Consider the following 19648-nt stretch of genomic DNA (forward strand, 5'->3'; position numbering starts at 1 on the left):
ACAGCCACTCCGCTTGTGTGTGGCTCCTGAGAAACCAGTACAACCACTTCCCGTCCAAAACCTACTTCAGAAACATAAGAGCAGCTTTGCTGCACTCTACAAGTCAATACAAATGTTACCATTGTCCCAGCCAGGTTCCTATTACCATAATAAAACAGGATGGCCTAAAGCAACTTGAGGAGGAAAGGGTTTATTTGGCTCACAGGTTATAATTCATCATTGGAGGACACCCAGGCAGAAACCTGGAGTCAGGAACTCAGGCAGAGACCATGAAGGAACTCTGCTTGTGGTTTTTCTTTCTAGGGCTTGCTCAGATACCTTCATTATACAGACCAGAACTACATCCGCAAGGATGAAACCACCTACAGTGGGCTGGGTCTTCCCACTTTTATCAGTAATCAAGAAAATGCCCCCAAAGGTTTGCCTCTAGACCAATTGGATGGGGGCATTTTCTCAGTTAAGACTCCTTCTTCCAAGATGACCCTAGCTTATGGCAAGTTGACAAAACCAAACCAAACCCAAAAGTAGTCAGCATAATCATATGAAACAATTATCAACTCTGGTTGGTAAGAACTTGAATAATTTTGTTTCACTTTTGTCTATCTGTTCTGAGTTTTAAAAAAATGTTTAAAACAGTTACTATAATAGTCTTTAGAATGTATAGTGTGTGTGTGTGTATGTGTGCATGTGTGTGTACGTGTGTGTGCGTATGTGTGTGTGTCTATCTTTAAGATAGTGTCTCAAAGCACAAAGTGCCTGTTAAAATTAGCCCCTGGATGGTGCTAGAAAGTGTCCAGGTAACTTCTAGATATACTGTAGCTTGAAGTCGCTGCTATGGAAACAGTAGGATACATCTTCTGTTTGAAAGCAGATCAAATGAAAACGCAACCCCTCCAAGATCCCCTGTGAGTTCCCTGAGGCCAGAGCCGCAGAAGCTGGAGAGAATAATTGAAGAACGCGAACTATACGAGCCCCGACAGGCTTTCAATCTGCCCTCCCTTGGTAACTCTCTGACCACGCTTCCTTCACCCGTGCTACCAAACAGCTGGAGGCCCTCCAGAATGCCTTGTCTCTCCATCAACCATTTCTGTACAGAAAGAACAAGACGCCAGGAAGCAATAACTCATTAAATGAGATATGGATTTTCCCCCTTTGCACAGAGGAATTCATTTCTGCCTCTTCTCGTGAGCAAACACAAATCATTTTAATGATTTCCCTGAAATGTAATTAAAGCTGTTAAACATCCCCATCTCTACAAAAGGACCAGTTATTCTAATCTCAGATTGATGCGTGTGGCTCTGTGCTTATCGATGTAAAGAAACAGCGACTCCCCAGAGTGCCGTGTGTTCGAAGCCTGACTTTTATTCTCCACCCCGCATCCTTTGCCTGCATCGCTAGACTGCAACAACCGATTCCTAGGTTTTTAAAAGTAGGGTAAGGACTTAAGGCGATCCAAACCAATGAACTATATTTGTCTTACATGTTTGTTAGGAGAAATTTTAATTCTACCAATCTGTTTGATAGGGTATTCCTCTGTGTCTTTAATTCTTTATCGGGAAGGCAGAAGGACAATTGGTCACATTCAGTTTGCTGATGCCTGTGATTTTAGGGGAAGTCTCAGGAGAGACTGGCAATTGCAGAGGCACTGGGCTCTCTCGACTAACAAGAATGGTGTAGCCATAATCAGGTGGCTATGAGGGTGCATCCGCCGGCTTCTCATCAGAATGTCAGGGATGGGGGCATCTGTATTTGTGTTGGTACAGAGGTGTTTTGTTGTGGTTGACCGTTTGATTGCTTCCATTTGAAGACACATTAAAATGATCTTATACCAACAAACAAATCATAGCATACAATACACTGGATTATCATTCCCCCTTAAAGACACAGCTACAACATGCATGGACTTTAAAGCTACATTTGATGATTCTTCCTGCTTGAGACCTACATTGGTCAAGTTCATAGAGGGAGAAAGTAGAACGGTACCTGTCAGAGCCGGGAGGAGCAGGGATAGACAGTCAGTACTTCATGGGTATAGAGTTTCCTTTTCTACAAGACAAAAAGCGGAGTGGAGATGGTGCTGATGAGAGCTGCGGAGCAAAGCAAATGTTCTTCAGAGTAGCGAACTGTACCTTTAAAATGATGCTGCTTATAGTATGTAAAATTTATCTTAGCTAAAAATGTAAATTCAAATTTCAAGTGTTGGTGGCTATGTCCAGCAGATCAATAATAGCACCAGGATGTAGGAGGACACCAACTGATCAAGCCAGGGGTAACCTTTGACTTTGTGCTGCCCCGCCTGCTTACCAAAAGCCTTGATACCCAGTCATCCTTCTTCCTTGGGGCAACGGTACCTGCTGATTTTCCCAGAGCCTTGACCTTATCAAAACCACCTATGGAGAAGGTTGTCCTAGACACCTGACGTCTCTGTCAAAGCTCACAGTCCTCTGGGCATCTGTTCTGCAGCTTGCACTGTTCCAACATGGCCTATAAATCTCCCCTGATCACTTCAGCTAGCCCTGGTTGCTGAACTTCTCCATCCATCCTAAAAGCCACAAACCAGCAAGTGAGTGCCAAGGGTCCAGTAACTTACTTGCTCTAGAATGTTAATAGCCAGCGAAGCTATCCGCATAACCTTAACAAGGCTAACAAGCGTGCACTCCTCACTTCCTTATTCACCCTTGCTAGCTAAAAGTCATAAAAATCCAGCTGTGGAATTTTTATTATCCCGCATGAAACGAGGAGGCCGTGTTCTTACCTTTAGTCGATAGACTCTGATGCCCAAGGTCTAATAAAGGTTAGCATTGAGAACTCGTTGTAATTAGAGGTTCCACTCTTACAATAAGGTTTCTTGAAGATTAGAGAATGGGAACTGGAGAGGTGATTCAGTGGTTAATCACAGTGTGTCCTCTGGCACACATGTGACATAACACATATGTACAGACAAAACACTCATATGTAGAGTCCCGTGTTGGGGCGACACCTGTTGGGGGTCAGCCTCAACGGGTTTGTACGTTCTAGGGTAGGGGATACGTGGATTAGAAATGTGAGGCAGGAAAGAATAGAGACACAAAAGAAATACACAGAGACACAGAATAGAATTGGGAGGGCGACCCAGTGAATTCGAATCCACCAGTGTGTATTTTCCATATGCTTTATATACCCCAATCCAAAAAGGGGAGGGGGGAGAAGGCAAGACTTCTTTACCATGATACAAACAAGGAACAAACAAAGTAACTACTTCTTCAATACCCAAAACATCAAATTACTATATCCTGAGTTCAGCAGGGCTTCTGTTTGAAAGCAGATCAAATGAAAAGGCAACCCCTGCAAGATCCCCTGTGAGTTCCCTGAGGCCAGCGCAGCAGACACTGAAGACAGTGAATGAAGAACATTGCGTCTTGTGTGCCTTGCTTGTATTGTTATCAATTTTGGAAGTATTTGGTGTCTAGAAGCATTTCTAGGAGACGTTGATGGGTCTTCCTGGGAGTTAGTCTCTTCTAAAACATCAAAGGTGCATCTTGATGCCTTCATTTCTCTTTTTCTCCTTTTTGCCAGCAGCAGGTAACTTGTAGCATCTGGCTCCACGCTGTGTGCAGGCAGAGGAACACAGGGAAGTTTAGGCATTAAATCCATCTTCAGTGGCAGTATTAGGACAGACAGCAAGCCAGATCCCTGCCCTGGGATCTCCTTGCGCTGCAGTTTGGATGTACCGTAGTGAAAGACAAATCAGGACAGTTTGCTCAGGCTATCTCACGGTGTGGGAGGGGTGACGAGCTCTGTGGAGCAAATGCTTGATCTTTCCTCATTTCCTTTTCTTCTCTCCAGAGCATGCTGGAGCTAGAGAAGGAAAGGATTCAACTTTTATGTAATAATCTAAACCAGTACAGCCAACACATCTCTCTTTTTGGACAAACGCTGACCACGGTGAGTAGCAGAGATGGATCTATTCCTGGTGTGTATGATGGAGCGGGGAAGGGTGGAGGGAAACGGTTCCTCAGTCTCCCCACGCCCCTCTGCTTGGTGTTACAGTGCCACACACAGATCCACTGCGCCATCAGCAAGGTTGACGTTGAGAAAGACATCCAGGCTCTAATGGAGGAAACTGCAATCCTGTCTACAGAGAACAAATCCGAGTTCCTACTGACTGACTACTTTGTAAGTACAGAGCGGCAGAAAGTGACCTTCACAGGTCACCTTAGCCATGTATTGAGAAGTCATGTGAAAACAGTGCTAAAGGAAATGTCTTCTTCCTCACCCCCAAACCTAGTCTCCTGTAGCCCAAAGCTGACCTTTGAACTCTTGATCACACTGCTTCATCCTCCCAAGGACTGGGATTACAAGCATGTGTCATCATGCCTGGATGAAACTATTTTTTTTTAAATAAAATGTTATTTTTCCATAGAGTTATAAATTATCATAAAAAATAATCTGTGGTTTACAACTGCAGCTATACTCCATCGAAAGGCTGGCTGAGTTTGAGAATCTTGTTGAGTCTTTGTCTTGGTCAGTTTGCATGCTGCCAGAACAGAATACAACAGACTTGGTAACTACCAGAGACTAGAAACTTAGGTGAATTATGATTCTGGAGGCTGGGACGTCCTGGGTGGCTCAGTCTGTTGAGGGTCTTCTTTGATGCATCATAACAGAACAGGAAAATGTCATCACATGGGTGAGAGAGCAAGGATTGAACTTGCTTCTAGAACAAACTCATTCCCATGACAATGACATTAGTCCATTCACGAGGAGAGTCCCTCATGTCTCATTGCTGAGAGTCAATCTTCTCAGTACCTCAGCATGAGGGACTCTTTCTTTCTTTCTTTTTTTTCTTTTTCTGTTTTTTTTATCTTTTTTATTCTTCTCTCATACAATACATCCCAACTGCAGCACATATATATACATATATAGTCACACACATATATACATACATGTTTAAACACATACACATATATATTTACACACACATATATATACATATACATATGTATAGATGCCACCATACTTTGCTCTTATTTTGTCCTTTACCCCATGGCCTTACCTTCTTCCTCCTTATCACGCTTGCTATTCTCCTACCTCCTCCAGAGAAGACTTCCCTACTGCTCTCAGGCCACAATGTCTTCCTCCGCTCTCTCTTTTCTCCCACTTCCTCCTCCCCCTCATCGTTCCCTTTCTGAATCTGTATGCATGCACGCGTGCACATGTGTGTGTGTATGCGTGCACATACACATTTAATTGTTTTGTTTTGTTTTGTTTTTCCAGATAGGGTTTCTCTATAGCTTTTGGAGTCTGTCCTGGAATTCACTCTGTAAACCAGGATGTCCTTGAACTCACAGAGATCCACCACCTGCCTCTGCCTCCCGAGTGCCGGGATTAAAAGCGTGCGCCACCACCACCCAGCACACATATTTAATTTTTGCAATGTGAATCTTCCGTCTCTCACCTGGCAACACATAGCAGCCTGCTTCCCTCTGGATGAGTGGCTCAAGATACCAAAGCCATAGCACTCATAGAGGAAGCGCAGTTCTGTGTGAACTGGTCCCAGCAGTGACTTCTCGTCGTGGTCTGTGTGTTAGAAGTCAGTAAGTGCAACTCTTACTCAAAGGAGAAGAGATGTAAGTCCGGAGCATGGGGAAAATTAGCATTTTTTTTACAGATCTCTACCCTTGAAAAATTAGGACCAAACTGCCTGAGACCTCTTCTTAGGCTGTGTGAGGGGTTCTGCTATAGGATGAAGTTTGTTGCTGAAAACGGCTCAGTTTCTCTCAGCAGAACCAACTCCCCCTGCTTCTGTTATTCGCCCTCAGTCTTTTGGGTGTTTGCATTGCAGGTGTGAGCTACACACTCAGCTTCTCAGAGTTAATTCTTTGACCTCCAGGAGCCAGCTGATCTAAAACAAGCAACAAAAAAGAGCAAAACCAAACTTCTCCTCCCCCCACCCCCCGCCAAGCCTCTCCTGGACTTAAGTGACCTTCATGCTTGGAACACCAGGCCCCAGGATTCCAAATTTTTCTTTTCTTTTTTGGCTGTCGAAGGAGTGGATAAGCCCAGGGCCCTCCCCGCACATGGCCGTCAAGCGTACAAGTCTGAGCTGCACACACCTTTTACCTACGCGCGTTGTCGACTTCTGCGCTTTCCTGTGCTATCTGCTGGGACTTATCCAGGTTTCTAGCTCCCTCCAGGCTCTTACCCGGCTCTGATCTGCTGAGTAGATGAGTAGATGATGATCTGATGAGTAGAATGAGCCAATCTACTCATTCCCTCCAGCTGGATTCAGCATACAGCCGGCCCAGAGCCAAGAACCAGTACCCCTGCTCAGAGTACAGGGACGGAGGGAGAGGTACAGAGCTCTGACTCCCGACAAGATTAACCTTTCCCCCATGCCCAAGAGTCACCCAAGCCGTTGGTTGTTTCTTTATTGAGCCTTTTCTTTCCTACCCCGGCAAAGGTGAAGGGTGCTGCTAGCAGCCGTGTCTGCTCAGCACAGAAAGGGAGGCGGCGGGAATGAAAGGGGAGGGCGCTCTTTCCTGCCAGCTTCGGTTAAGCAGGTATTTCTAGACACACCTGCGTTTTCTTCCAAAGAGCAATGAAAATGCCTCCATCACCTAACTTATCAATAACATAAAGGTATTCTGAGGGATTTGAGGATTCCGTTGCAGCATCAGGAGTTAGGACGGTTCCTCTCTAATGGGCATGCTCATGGGAATTTATGTTTTTTGAGAAACTTGAGTGCCCTAGAATTCAACCATGGTGGCTAAATCTGTCTCAGCTGACTGACGAAGATTACCACGATATCCTTAAAGCTAAGCCTTCCAGCGTCTGACCTCACGGTTATCGGCAGTATGAACTGGCTTTTATCCAGTGCTGTGACATTTACTCAGACAGGAGCAAACGAGACCAGAGAGTAATCTGAGCTCCTACCGTGGAAGGCCAGTGACCGGTGTGGAGCTGCTTGTCACCTCTGTAAAATCCCTGCCTGAAGGATTGCGGCTTTACACGCCTCTCTTGGTACTGCCCTTCTCCCCGTCAGTGTTTGGGGAAGAAGGACAGAATATGGAGACACACTGTGTCCCCGAGTTGGTTTGTTCAAAGCAGAAGGGAAGGGGAAGACGGGAATGAAAATGAGAGGTGCTTTTTCCTTCCTCCAACAGTGCGCGAACCCTCAGCTGGGCAAACAGACAGCAAAACTCACCTGCTGTGTGCTTGCCAGCTGTAGCCACAATGTCCCCACAGGGCTGGCAAGATAGCGGGCAGAGTGAAGGCACCGCTGCCCTGCCTGCAAGCTCCTTCCAAAGAGCCACGTGGTGGAAGGACAGAACCAAGTCCCCCAAGCCGTCCTATGACCTCCGCAAACATTTGCAAATACGTAAATGTAATAAAGTTTTAAAACAACACTGTCACCTTTGTCAATAAAATAAGGCTATTCTGGGACATTTGGCTAGGATTCTATGGAAGTGCCAGGAGGTGGCATTCCTGGTAATGCACGTTTAAATGCTCCATGTCTCCAGAAGGTCCGGTGCAGGAGCCACATTGTGATGGCATTCCTCCAATGAGAACTTAGGACTAGAGTGAGGTGTCCTTAGGGCTTAGACAAGTCTCACCTAACGGTACGACAGCAGCTGAGGCCTCTACTCCAGGCAGCTCCAAGAACTGGTAGTAGTGGAGAACCTGGGGCCAGAGGATTATTTTTGTGTTTAGGGGCTGAATACCTGCCAGCTTCAGCCTGAACCTTCTTTCACATCTCGGTGTCACAGGTACAATGAGGAAAACACAGCCAAGCTCATAGAGTAAGAGGTGGATGTAATAAAGACACAGGGAAACATCCATTGCATGATACAGACAGAAAATCTTTTAATCAACCTCTTACATGTTTATGGGGATGAAGCTCTCATTCTACATCCTGCGTGACCCCTGCTCCATGGAGGTTTATCTAAAGCCAGGTTCTCTACCAGCACCCACAGCTCCAGTTCTCTCCCCTCCCCCAGCAGCTCCCCGCTTCTGCTGTGGGTTGCTGTCCACTCGTGTTCAGCCACCTGACCCACCAGCTCGAGTTTCTTTTCACCCAACCTGGAAGTAATCCACGTGAGAACTTCTACACCGCCAGGTCTTGTGACTCAAGCCTGTAATCCCAGCACTTGAGAGGCTGAGGCAGGAGGATGGCCATAAGTTCAAACCCAACAGGCTGAACCAAATAGTGAGGTCCTGTCTCAAGATGAAACAAAGCAAAATGAAACCATGTAAACGTGGCAGCTTCAGCGCTAACCTCGTCTAACCAATGCGGGCCCCACTTTCTTCCACCATTCTTGCTCAAGCAAAATCTACTTTACTGCTCCTGATAGATTCTCCACAGAGCCCCCCTTTCCTTTCTTTGCGCCGTTTCTCCTGCAGAATGTCCTTGCTCCTCCTTTCACTTTACCATCTACAGCCTTGGTGCCTGCACACGTGTGGCCAACGTTGTGCTTGGAGAACCAACCAGGTAGAGCACCATCTGGGGCTGAGCATGCGTCCTAGCTCTAGTAATCCTGATAGCAAGCCAGCACAGCATCCAGCGAACGCTTGTTCCACTCCTGACGCAGTCCTAACCTGAGGCATGCAGAGTCCCGTGGTGGATGATTAAAAGACTTGAGTTTGAATCAATATCAATTATGTCATGAAGCATGAGGTATCCGGCAAATAATTTATTTATCCAGAAGCTGAAGCCACCATAGAAAATCTCTTCCGCCAAGAATCATTTGCTTTATTAACTAGAATGTTCTGCTGTGTTCTGATGAATTGTGAACGGGATGTGACCTTATCAATCAGGCCTAATACGTGGAACAATGTGTGTGAACCAAATATTACCTTCATTTTTAAATCACACCCTCTCTGGTGAGACTGAAAAACCATCAAACATGATGAATAAGAATAAAACCAGGAAATAAAATGTAAAAGTAAAAACCATCAAATATAATGAGAGTCTCAGAAAAAACTATAAGTAGTGACTCTCATTTGTTTCCCTTAAGTTATTAAATGTCATTTTTTCCCCTTCTAAAGGAAGAAGATCCAAAGAATACAATGGATAAAGAGAGACGGAAGTCGTTGATAAAACCAAAATTGCTGAGACTGCAAAGGGACATCGAAAAGGCCTCAAGGGACAAAGAAGGTGGGTGATTTTCATGCGCCAGTAGCTGGCCTGGAACTCACTCCATGGAGCAGACCAGGCTGGCCTCACACTTTTGTCCTGGCTCTGTCCCTCGTGCACTGGCACACAAGGTGGTGTCATGCCTGGCTTGTGACGATGTCGTTCCATGCAGGATAAAGAACAGCATCACATCACACTCGGGAGCTTTACTCAGCTAGGGTTCGTCTGCTTTTGTTGAGTCGGGCGTGGATCCTCTCTTTAAAGAACTGCATATTAAATCTAAGTTGTGTTGAATCAAAGGGAAAAAAATTTAAAGTCAGGTGCAGGACTGGTGGGATAGCCCAGTGGGTAAGAGCGCTTGCCCTGAAAACATGGCAGTGTGAGGGAATCCCTAGAACCCATGTGAAGGTGAAGGGGCAGAGCTCCACCAAGGTGCCCTCTGACCTCCACTATGCTCTGTGGCACATATGTTCACATGCCTTATACACACACATGCACACACACACACACATACATATGATTAATAAAAAAATTTAAAAAAACTTAGTGTAGCACAATTAATAAAAACCAAGAGACAGAAACTGGGTTTCAACATGAAGGTCAGAAAAGGAAAGCAGTCAGCCACTGGCTCCTACGTCGACCTCAGTAAGAAATGGCAATCCTGCCTCCTGAAATCTCAGAATGAGACTGTGTATTGAGAGCTGTCTCCTCCCGTCTTCTGTTCCTCTCTAGGGCTGGGATTAAAGGTGTGCATCACTATCGCCCGGTTTCTATGGCAAACTGGTGTGGCTACTGGGATTAAAGGTGTGTCACCACTGCCTGGTCTGTAAGGCTGATCAGTGTGGCTGTTTTACTCTCTGATCTTCAGGAAGACTTTATTTATTAAAATACAAATGAACTATCACTACAGTTTAGAGTCAGAGGTAGGAGTATACCCGTAAGGACTCAGGACGTTGAGACAGGAAGCCTGTTGTGGGCTGAAACGTAGGTTGGGCTCGATAGATCGTGACTTGAAGGCCAGTCTGGCATAGAGTGAGACCCCAATCTCCAAACACCAAAATAAAGAAGACAAAAAAGTATAAAAAGACACTTTGGTCAATTTATGAGAATTTTATAAGTAGGTCACTGCTATGCTTTAGAAATGTATAGTTTCATTGTTTCTCAAAGTGACCGTGATGAGAGACAATTTTGGGGATTGAGACATGGTTTGGGGGTTCACTTCTGTCTTTTTACTAACGTTTGAAATGTTATAACAGTTATTCACATTAAATCCTATACTCAGAGTCAGAGGTGAAATATCACGTGGAGTAATTTCAAGGCAGGACAGACAGCAAAACATCCTCACATTCACAATCCAGTTTCTTGGCATTGATTGCAAGATTTCTTTTGACGTGACTAGGAAACCCAAGATAGGAAAGGCTGCAGGCCTAAAAGAACGGAGGAAGAATTTAGCAGAATCGTGTAAACGTGAGGAATATTGGAATAGGCCAAAAGAAACTCAAAAATCTGATCCTAAAAAATACAGTCAGATCCTTTAAGCACCGGCATTTCTCAAATTTCATCCAAGAAGAGTAGCAATAAATGAGCTGTATGCTCACTAATCATCTCCATTGAGTGAAGTCCCGTGACAGCTACACCGAGAAGCCCTTCCCCCACTCCATCCACCCCCATTTAGGAAGTCCCAATGGAGCATGAATAATAAAAACCCAGAGACAGATATTGGGGTTCAGCCTGAAGACCAGAAAAGCAAAGCAGCCAAGCCGCTAGAGAGCTCTTACATCTATGAAATCTTCAGACTGAAAGGGAACAAGTTCCTGTCTCATCCTGCCTTCTAGTCCTCTCTAGTGCTGGGATTAGAGGCGTGTACCACCACTGCCCAGCCTCTGTGGCAGACTAGTGTGACGGCTGGGATTAAAGGTGTGTGCTACCTTGTCCTGTATGGCTGACTAGCATGCCTATTTTTGCATTCTGGTCTTCAGGCAAGCTTTATTTATTAAAATACAAATGAAGTAGCACCACAGCCCATGTGTATCACTTCTAGCCTTCAGGATCTCTTTAAAGGTGATGACTGTTCCCTGTTAGCACCCAACTAGGACTGGGTGAAAGGTGACCTAGCATGTGCTTTCATTTCCAGACCTGGAGCAGAAGCTTAAAACACTCTCCGGCAACTCTTCCTTTGCTGATGCCAAGAGCCAGAAGGATGCAGTGGCTTTAATGGACGAGGTAAACGTTTGCCCAGTGCACTTCCTGACGAAAGGGTTATTTTTAGACTATTTATTTTTCAGCCCACTTACCCTGCTTGCTGCTCCTTCCTGCTGAGTCAGAACAATTGAGTGGGAGAGCTGAGATAGCCTGCTCCTACATGGCTTGTTGGAGGGCTATGGAAGCTTCCTATCACCTAGAAATGCTTACTTTACTTTCCGTAAAAGAGAGACACAATTGTGTGCTGAATAGAAGTCTCCAAAAATAGAAGCATCCATTAGTGGGATCCTAGGCACTTTGACCCTGTCAGGTGCCCGTAATCACCAAATCGCCAGCTTGCCATTCACAGAAGCTGATTCTTGGATTTAGCTTTGCTGGCTGTAGAAACCTGGAATATTACTGTTCTCATCTGCAGAATGGGAATACGGATACTATACCATAGAGATTTTTTGAGGACGCATTGCTATCCAGATAATGCCACCGCAGTGCTCAGAGAAGGAGCTCAAAAACTGATCGGCAGCTTGTTCGACTTGATGATTATTTGCCTTTTATGGTGGTGGGATAGTATATGCACATAGCCGTTTTGTTTTTCATTTCCAGTATAATGTCCAATACATTATGAGGGACTGTCCTCTGTTATGAAATGGTCTTTGCACCGGGTTATTTTGCCCAATGTAAGCTAATGTAAGATTCTGAGCAGCCTAAGTGGGGGCGTTCAGCAGGTTGGATGCATTACATCAATTCTCAGCTAACGTTGAGCATATCGGGATGCAACCTCGTCATGAAGAGGTGCCGCTAAAGTTATGAATAAGATTCTACTTTCCATTTTTTTCCTTCAACTGACATCAGAATCCTCTAAAAACAAGAAAAAGATATGGTTATAATCAGGAAGAGGGCATGGGGGCGTGGCAAAGGAGAGCACAGGGGTTGTGGTATAGGAAGGCATAGGGGCGTGGCAAAGGAGGGCATGGGGCGTGGCAAAGGAGAGCACAGGGGTGTGGTATAGGAAGGCATAGGGGCGTGGCAAAGGAGGGCATGGGGGCGTGGCAAAAGACTTTGAGAAAGCCGGGAGGTACTTTAGAAGCAAACTTTTGGGGGACTTTGGGTGGGAGTGAGAAGGTTCTGGAAGAGGGCTTGTGCTGTGGTTTGCATGGTGAGACATGGGCTGCTGTTAATATAAGAAAAATTCAGGAAGAGTGGACATTTTTAGTATTGTCTTAAAGGATATAAGAATCCAGAGAACTTTTTTTTTTTACCTAACCGAGCTTTCCTGAGGAAGTAGATATCTAATAATTCTGACCAACTTGGGAGTTTGAGTAGTGGTTTGGTGAAAACCAACTATGATTTGTGGTACAACTATAATTTGTGTGTGTGTGTGTGTGTATTTTAAGTATAGATTTTCTTTAGTGGGAAGGCTGCTGCAGAAATGACTCTAATACTTTCTGTGAAAAGAAAGATCTCATTCTGTTTGCTTGGGAGCGGAGATCTGAAATACTACTGCAATGACCTGTGGGTATAGTTTGCAGAAAGTCCTAAAACACACTGTAGGACATTTTGTGTGACAGTCACACAAAATGTTCAATTAACTAATTCAATGCTCAGGATATCTACCAAAACAGAGTCATAAAAGGCATGGCCCTCGTCTCTTCGGTTGTCTTTGTGTTGAGTTTTGTTCTCATTGCCAGCATCAGACATGCGTTAGCAACATTTGCTCACAAACTAGCCTAGCTCACACAGAAGCAGAGAGACGAGTTAACCCCTGAGCTTGGGACTCCATCAGCAAGCATGAGCTCCAAGTGGGGGACGCCAAATCCCACAGAACACTTCACCTCAGGGGAGAGGGACACTGGCGGTATTTCATAGTATTTCGTAGGATCCGGGGTTCTTGGAGAGGAAGCTTGGCTTGTTGCAGTATCTCCTGGGCCTCGGCGTGCTGTATTTGACTCAAGAACCTTGGCTGAGAGGCATTCAGAGTAGCTATTTGCAGACGCTAGGAGGAGTGCTGTTCCTAAGAGAGCCTGGTGCCTTCTCTAACGCTTTCAAATGCCTCATAGCGGGAGCCTAACTCCAGAGGTGTAGGGAGTTTGGCTTTCATTCTTGGTGAACCTGTTCCTAGGTGAACTGTGCTTCGAGACCATTCCTTCAGAAAGTAACTTTCCAGCTGGACCACTAGGGTTGGGATACTATACCAGAGGAATAGGAAAGAGGGAGGAGGGGGTTGCAGAAGGCCCTTCCAGTGTTTATTCTATAATTTGATTGCTCCTGACTGAATACAGCTTAAAAAGAAGTAATTATGATGTTTTAGTTCATGGTCAAAGCCAAAACAAACAGGAGGAAACAAGGAACTCAAGAGTCACTCCTTATTTTTATACTCAGACACCCTGGGTTACTACTTGAATGTTGTTTCCGGTTTTGAGGAGCAGTGTTACTACAACTTTTCTGGGCAATATAAGACATGCCTCTTTAAATAAAAGCAAACACAATTCCCGTGAATTTTGGTGGGATGTACTCAGAGTCTGCCTCATGACTCTGAGGGGAATCCATATCTACCTTCTTTCTTGTTCCTCAGGAGTAAAAAGAAATTATCCAAAGTAGTTCATCATCTCAGACTACTAGGAACCAATCTAACTTGTTTTCTTTGCCCTAATTACAAGAGGGGAAGGCCTCAGTAAGACACACCAAGTCTTGCCCTCTACATGTGGTAAGGGTTTTATTCTTTCCATGTTTTTCACATGTATTCATATGTGAGCCAAGTGTGTGTGTTTCTAGACCTCTCTCCCTTTGGAAGGGATCCTGGGATTCCTTTATTCACCCGGCTGTGCTCCGTTCTCTTGACATTTCCTCCCATGCCCACACGATGTGTCTACAGAACAGTTTGAAACTAGACCTCTTGCAAGCGAACTCCTACAAACTGTCGTCAGTGTTAGCAGACCTGGAGCAGAGGCCGAAACCCAGCCACCCCTGCAGCGCCTGCATCTTCAAGTGGAAGGAAAAGGTAACGCGGAGATCACTGGAATGGCTTGGCTGGACTGGTCAGGTGGAAGGGCTTACCAGGAGGTCAAGGCAGAACACCCACCGTAACTGTCAAGCTGTACCTGTGCCCCAGTTCTTACTCCGGTGACTAAAATAAACTTACTTTGATCTCTCTTGAGGACGTTGACATTAAACCCAACTAAACACGTCCTTTGGAATGGGCTAAGTCACTCAAGCAAAGAACTCAGGATTTCTCCTCTCTCTTCAGACCTTACCTTTAGCTTTACAATGTGCTATTGTGGAACCTCCTACTAACTTGAAATGTTGGTAATCCGACAGACCTAGACTGTAATATTGCATGGCAAGCATCAGGTTCATCTTAGCACAGTGGAAATGTTTAACCGTATATATAGTGTGGCTACACTCCACACACACAGGTATCTATGCAGCGCCACACTCTAGAAATTGTTGCACAGACAGCTACTGCTTGTAGCTAGTTTCTTTACATTCTGAAGGGAAGTATAACCAAACACCAAGAGATAAAGGGACAGTATTGTTTCTGAGGAGAGTCATGAGTTCTCCTCAATCATTTTATTGGGGGCCCATTAAACTTGGGCCTCCAGAATTGCTGTGAACATTTTTATGAGGCCCAGACATATAGGTCCAAACTGGAAATGCAGACTCTAACATACAGGAATCATCTCACTCTGAAACTATTTTGCCTATGGAACAAGAAAGCTTAAACACAGGGGGTCTTAGAAATAGTTTGATTATTTATGCATCATCCCCATTTAAAAAGAAAAAAAAAACCAAACATAAGTCCCAAGGAACTGACACACAGAGAACAATGTTACATGGATATTTATAACATGGCTGTTTGAAATGACTTTCTTTTTATAAACTGTATTTTTCTCAGGAGCACTCTCACACTTATGTAAGAATATCCCGGCCGCTTTTGACAGCGAGATTAGAGAAGACTGTGAGCCAGGCACCTTCTGGCAGGCAGAGCAGCCGTAGTTCTTCACCTTCAGGTAATCCAGTGCCCCAAATAATCGTGAGCGTGTCCTCTGGGTAGAGTTCATCGCTATATTTAAATATGATTTCTCAGCTACATTCCCCCATATTTACTAGAAAGAAACTACCTCTCAGCCGAGAGTGATGAACTTGTTAGCATCTGTAGTTCCGTGCACAAATGTGGACAGAAACGTAGGAAGGCCTTACGATAACATGAGAAGCTATGTATGCACATGTGCACGTACATACATAACATGTGCACACATGTATACATACACACGGTCATTGTCCCTGGGCTACATACCGCAATCTCAGCTCTCCAGTTTATTTGTTTTATTAAAAATGGACCAAGAGAGTTTTAGTAAGGCCCAAGGCATCGAGGTCGCACAATCTACTCAAAAGCCACCAGTGAACTTTTTGAGAAACATCTCCCTAATCGACAAGGGCTAATGAGACACACACACTCAACTCTTCCCTTTCTCTACCTGGATGGCGAAGCTGGTATGTTTTGAAAAGAAAAAATGCAGCTACCACACACATTACCTAATGCTATCAACCATGTGCACACGAAAAGCGAATAATTTTAAATTGCCATTGTTATTGGTAAAATAACAGTCATTTTCCTCCAGAATTAACATTTCCTGTATAATCTGAGTCTTGACTATATGATATGCATAGTTCATATACATGTTGAGTATATTACAGATACGTATTGAACCAAGGAAGAAATATTAGATAAAATTGTAAAATTTTTGAGAAAATTTAAACTATGCACCATACTGTTAAACAAAGAGTTTCTGATTGTGTGCATTTTGCTACTGAGTCACCATGGTAACAGTTTCATCCCAAACTCCAGCCTCTGTGTCCCGAGTCGGCAACAGTCTTTGCAAGGCCTTGTACACTTTCCAAGCCAGGCAAGATGATGAGCTGAATTTGGAAAAAGGTAAGACTCATTCTCACATATTTTAATTGTTTTTTTTTTCATGTTGAGATGCTTCCTTTGAATAAGATCTGTCTTACTGGAACAGCATTAAGTTGTTCCTGGCTGAGGTTTTCAGTCATTCTTTGTCGAAGAGAGACAAAGTACATGAAAATAAGGCTTGTGTAATGACGGCTCAAGGTCATTTCATGTTTCTAAGTATGTGTCGGGCACTGTTGGGAGCATATTGTTCAATTATTATTCACAGAACCCTCTGAGTCAGACATTATTTCTTCCTGTTTTATAGCTGAGAAGAATGCCACAGAGAAAAGTCCCGTACTTAGAGTAAAATCACAAGCAGGAGCAGTGCAGGATTTGAGCTCAGAACTCAGTCACATCCTTAACCACACTGCTATACTGGGGCAGGATGCCACTCGTGGGGATTCACTGGAGACAGAACTCCACCTTTTTGTTTGGCAGATGGTAAAGTTGCAGAAAAGTGAAGTAATAGCTCCCTTAGTATGACAGAAAGTTCTAGAGTCTGAGTCCATTGGTACCCAGGTTAATGTTTGTTCCCCATTTCTCAGAAATGAACCTGGAGACCCTCTAAAGAATCAGGTCCTTTTGTGTCAGAATATTTCCCAGGGAAGTGTTTTCTAGTAGATTATATAAACTAACACTCCTAAATAAGTACAAATGTCCAGCCTCCACTTTCTGCATGTCTCTATGGTTGGATGTCCAAGCAAAGACAGACCTAGAAATGTGACCATGAAAAAGAATTATGCCATAAGAGAAGCTTATTATCCATGGCCATGGCTTCCAGCACAATAGAAAATCAAGATGGAGAGTCAGGCAGTGGTGGCACACGCCTTTAATCCCAGCACTCGGGAGGCAGAGGCAGGTGGATCTCTATGAGTTCAAGGCCAGCCTGGTCTACAAGAACTAGATCCAGGACAGGCTCCAAAACTAAGAGAAACCATGTCTCGAAAAACCAAAAAACCAAAAACCAAAAAACAGGAAAGAAAGAAAGAACGAAAGAAAAGAAAAGACGAAAAGAAAAATCAAGATGGATGTTGTAGCAAATGTAGACCAGGCTGGCCACAAACTCCCAGAGATCTACCTGCCTCTGCCTGTGCCTCCCGAGTGCTGGGATTAAAGGTGTACCAACACCGCCCGGCTAGAGGGAACTTTCTAGTTACCACAGGATAGTCAGGTTTCTCCTGGCTATCACTTCCTTTTTCTAAGAGTAAAGTAAAAAACACATTACTTAGAGATTACTCAAGAAATCAAAGGTCCCCGAGTTTATGTTTCAAAGTTTACATTAATTATCTTATTTATATCAGTTCCCTGTTGGTTGCAAAGCCACTTATGCTTTATAGTCTAAGTAGCTCCTTTCAATGAACATGGCACCAGATTTGTTTAAATTTCACCAAACAACCTACTGGTCCGAGGAAATTCTTTGGAGAGGGAGAACTCAAAATCAGAATGAGCTCCTGTGAGAAGAAAGAGAAAACCATGGTTGGGAAGACAGGATGGTACCGTCACCTGTCCCTCCAGACCAGGGGGAAGAGTGAAGGAGACCTTGGTGAGAACGGGGCTAAAGAAAAGCAATGCTGGACCCGGAAGTGGGTGTTTCCACCTTGACGTGTGGGAAGCAGCCCGTTAGCTTTTCAAAGCTGTGGCAAAATACCTGAGAAAAACAGCTGAGGAGATGAAACGACTAATTTGGCTCCTGACTTCCAGGGATTTGGTTTGTTTGGTTGTCTTTCAGGTCTGTGGGGAGGTCAAAAATTTGAGAGCTGAATGTTGTAACAAGGGAGGAAAGCTGCCCCATCCTTCATAGCCAGCAAGCCGGGGGTGGGGGTGGGATGGGGGAGAGGAGAAGGGAGGGGAAGGGATGACCTTGACCTTCTAATGCAAGCCCTTCAGTGACCTTCCTGCAAACAGATCCCTGAACTGGCCATTCAATATGAGCTCATTAATGAAGTCGGCAGCCTCAATATTCAATTCTCTCAACAGCACCACTGTTCGGGCACTAAGCCTTCAACGCACAGACCTTTAGGGGACGCTTCATAAGCAAACAATAATATGCCCAGAGAGAGAAAAAGAATTCTCTCAAGCCAGAGGCTTAACTAAAGTATGCTGGGCCATCCACCAAGTTTACAGTTACTAAGACCATGATTACTTTTTTAAAGGACAACCAAAAATTAGATAAGAACTCTGTTAGGAGTTCGGCTTTACTCATTTCCTTCAAATGATTATCTCCAAATTGACGCTTTATTGTTAAAGTTGTCTAAATGAATGAATACAGGCTAGATTTCTGCGTGAAACTGCAGAAAGACTGAGGCCAAATGTGACACACTTCCAGTGAAATATTCTCAACTCTCGGGGCCACAAGTATGTATAACCCACCCTTAAGGTATGGACAGCAAGTTTGCTGATCACCCGTTCACTGCACATAAAAGGAGAACCAGCTGTGCGATTCTACCATGATTCTGATTTTATGCAAATCCTTAACATCACTCGGTAGTTCATTATTTCGCTCTCTTTAACATTCTCGGCTGTTCCATGCACAGCAGTCAGCAAACTGTGCTTCATCCGAATCAAATGCAGAAAGCAATGCTACCAAGCAGTTTCTTGGGTACGGAACTGTTCTTACCAACTCTGTGTGGCATGCGCTCGGGCTGCCCAGAACCATTGGTCTAACTCAGTGTGTGTCCTTGCAGGAGACATTGTGACCTTACATGAGAAGAAGGAAGAAGGATGGTGGTTCGGCTCTTTGAATGGGAAGAAAGGCCATTTTCCTGCTGCCTATGTGGAGGAGCTGCCTTCAAAGGCTGGAAACGCAGCCACGCAGTCATAAAACAAGACTGGACACCTGGGGGGGGGGCTTACGTGTTCTGTAAACGGTGTGCTGCAAATAAAGAGGCACAGTTATCATCTTTGCAAATTTTCCTTATGCAGTGGGTGGTAGAGACCCGCCTGCAAGATTCTATAGTACTCAGTGCTCAGGGGTATTAGCTCAAGACAGAATTAAATAAAAGACAGTTGGATTGAATGAAGCACAGAAGTTTATTGGTTCCTAGAATTCCTAAAATCTAAGACCCTAGAGATGATCCACTCATGACAAAACAGAGATGGTTATCCAGAGTGACTTCAGCCACTTGCCCGAAGTGACATCATTATCTGGGAGCACGCAATAATTAAGATTTAGGTGCCTCTTTTCTTTAGCTTTGGGTGGTGACGAGAACCAGCAGGCCTACGAGGGGTCAAGCAAAGCCTGGGAAATAAGAAAGAACACAGACCAAAGCTAAAACTAGTCGTGACAGACAAGCAGGATACAATATGATAGACACGGGTTGGGAAGCAGAATAAAGGATCAGGAGCCAGGCTCCAAAGTCCACGGGGCTGGTGTAGCGCACCAC

At 44.5% G+C, this 19648-nt stretch overlaps 1 protein-coding gene across 1 annotated transcript in view; it reads left to right on the forward strand.

Moving 5' to 3' along the window:
* Nostrin (nitric oxide synthase trafficking) overlaps window positions 1-19281 on the forward strand; it is a 54154-nt gene extending 34873 nt beyond the window's left edge. Inside the window, exons 9-16 of the mRNA XM_048425945.3 lie at window positions 3826-3924; window positions 4030-4155; window positions 9028-9136; window positions 11250-11338; window positions 14187-14312; window positions 15207-15321; window positions 16161-16247; window positions 18950-19281. Coding sequence (XP_048281902.3) covers window positions 3826-3924; window positions 4030-4155; window positions 9028-9136; window positions 11250-11338; window positions 14187-14312; window positions 15207-15321; window positions 16161-16247; window positions 18950-19086 — 888 coding nt within the window. The 3' untranslated portion in view covers window positions 19087-19281. The remainder of the gene's footprint in view (window positions 1-3825; window positions 3925-4029; window positions 4156-9027; window positions 9137-11249; window positions 11339-14186; window positions 14313-15206; window positions 15322-16160; window positions 16248-18949) is intronic.
* Window positions 19282-19648: the final 367 nt, after the last annotated feature.

This window comes from Myodes glareolus, chromosome 21 (assembly GCF_982192425.1).
Source record: "Myodes glareolus chromosome 21, mMyoGla1.1, whole genome shotgun sequence".
In the NCBI taxonomy this organism is placed as follows: Eukaryota; Metazoa; Chordata; class Mammalia; order Rodentia; family Cricetidae; genus Myodes; species Myodes glareolus.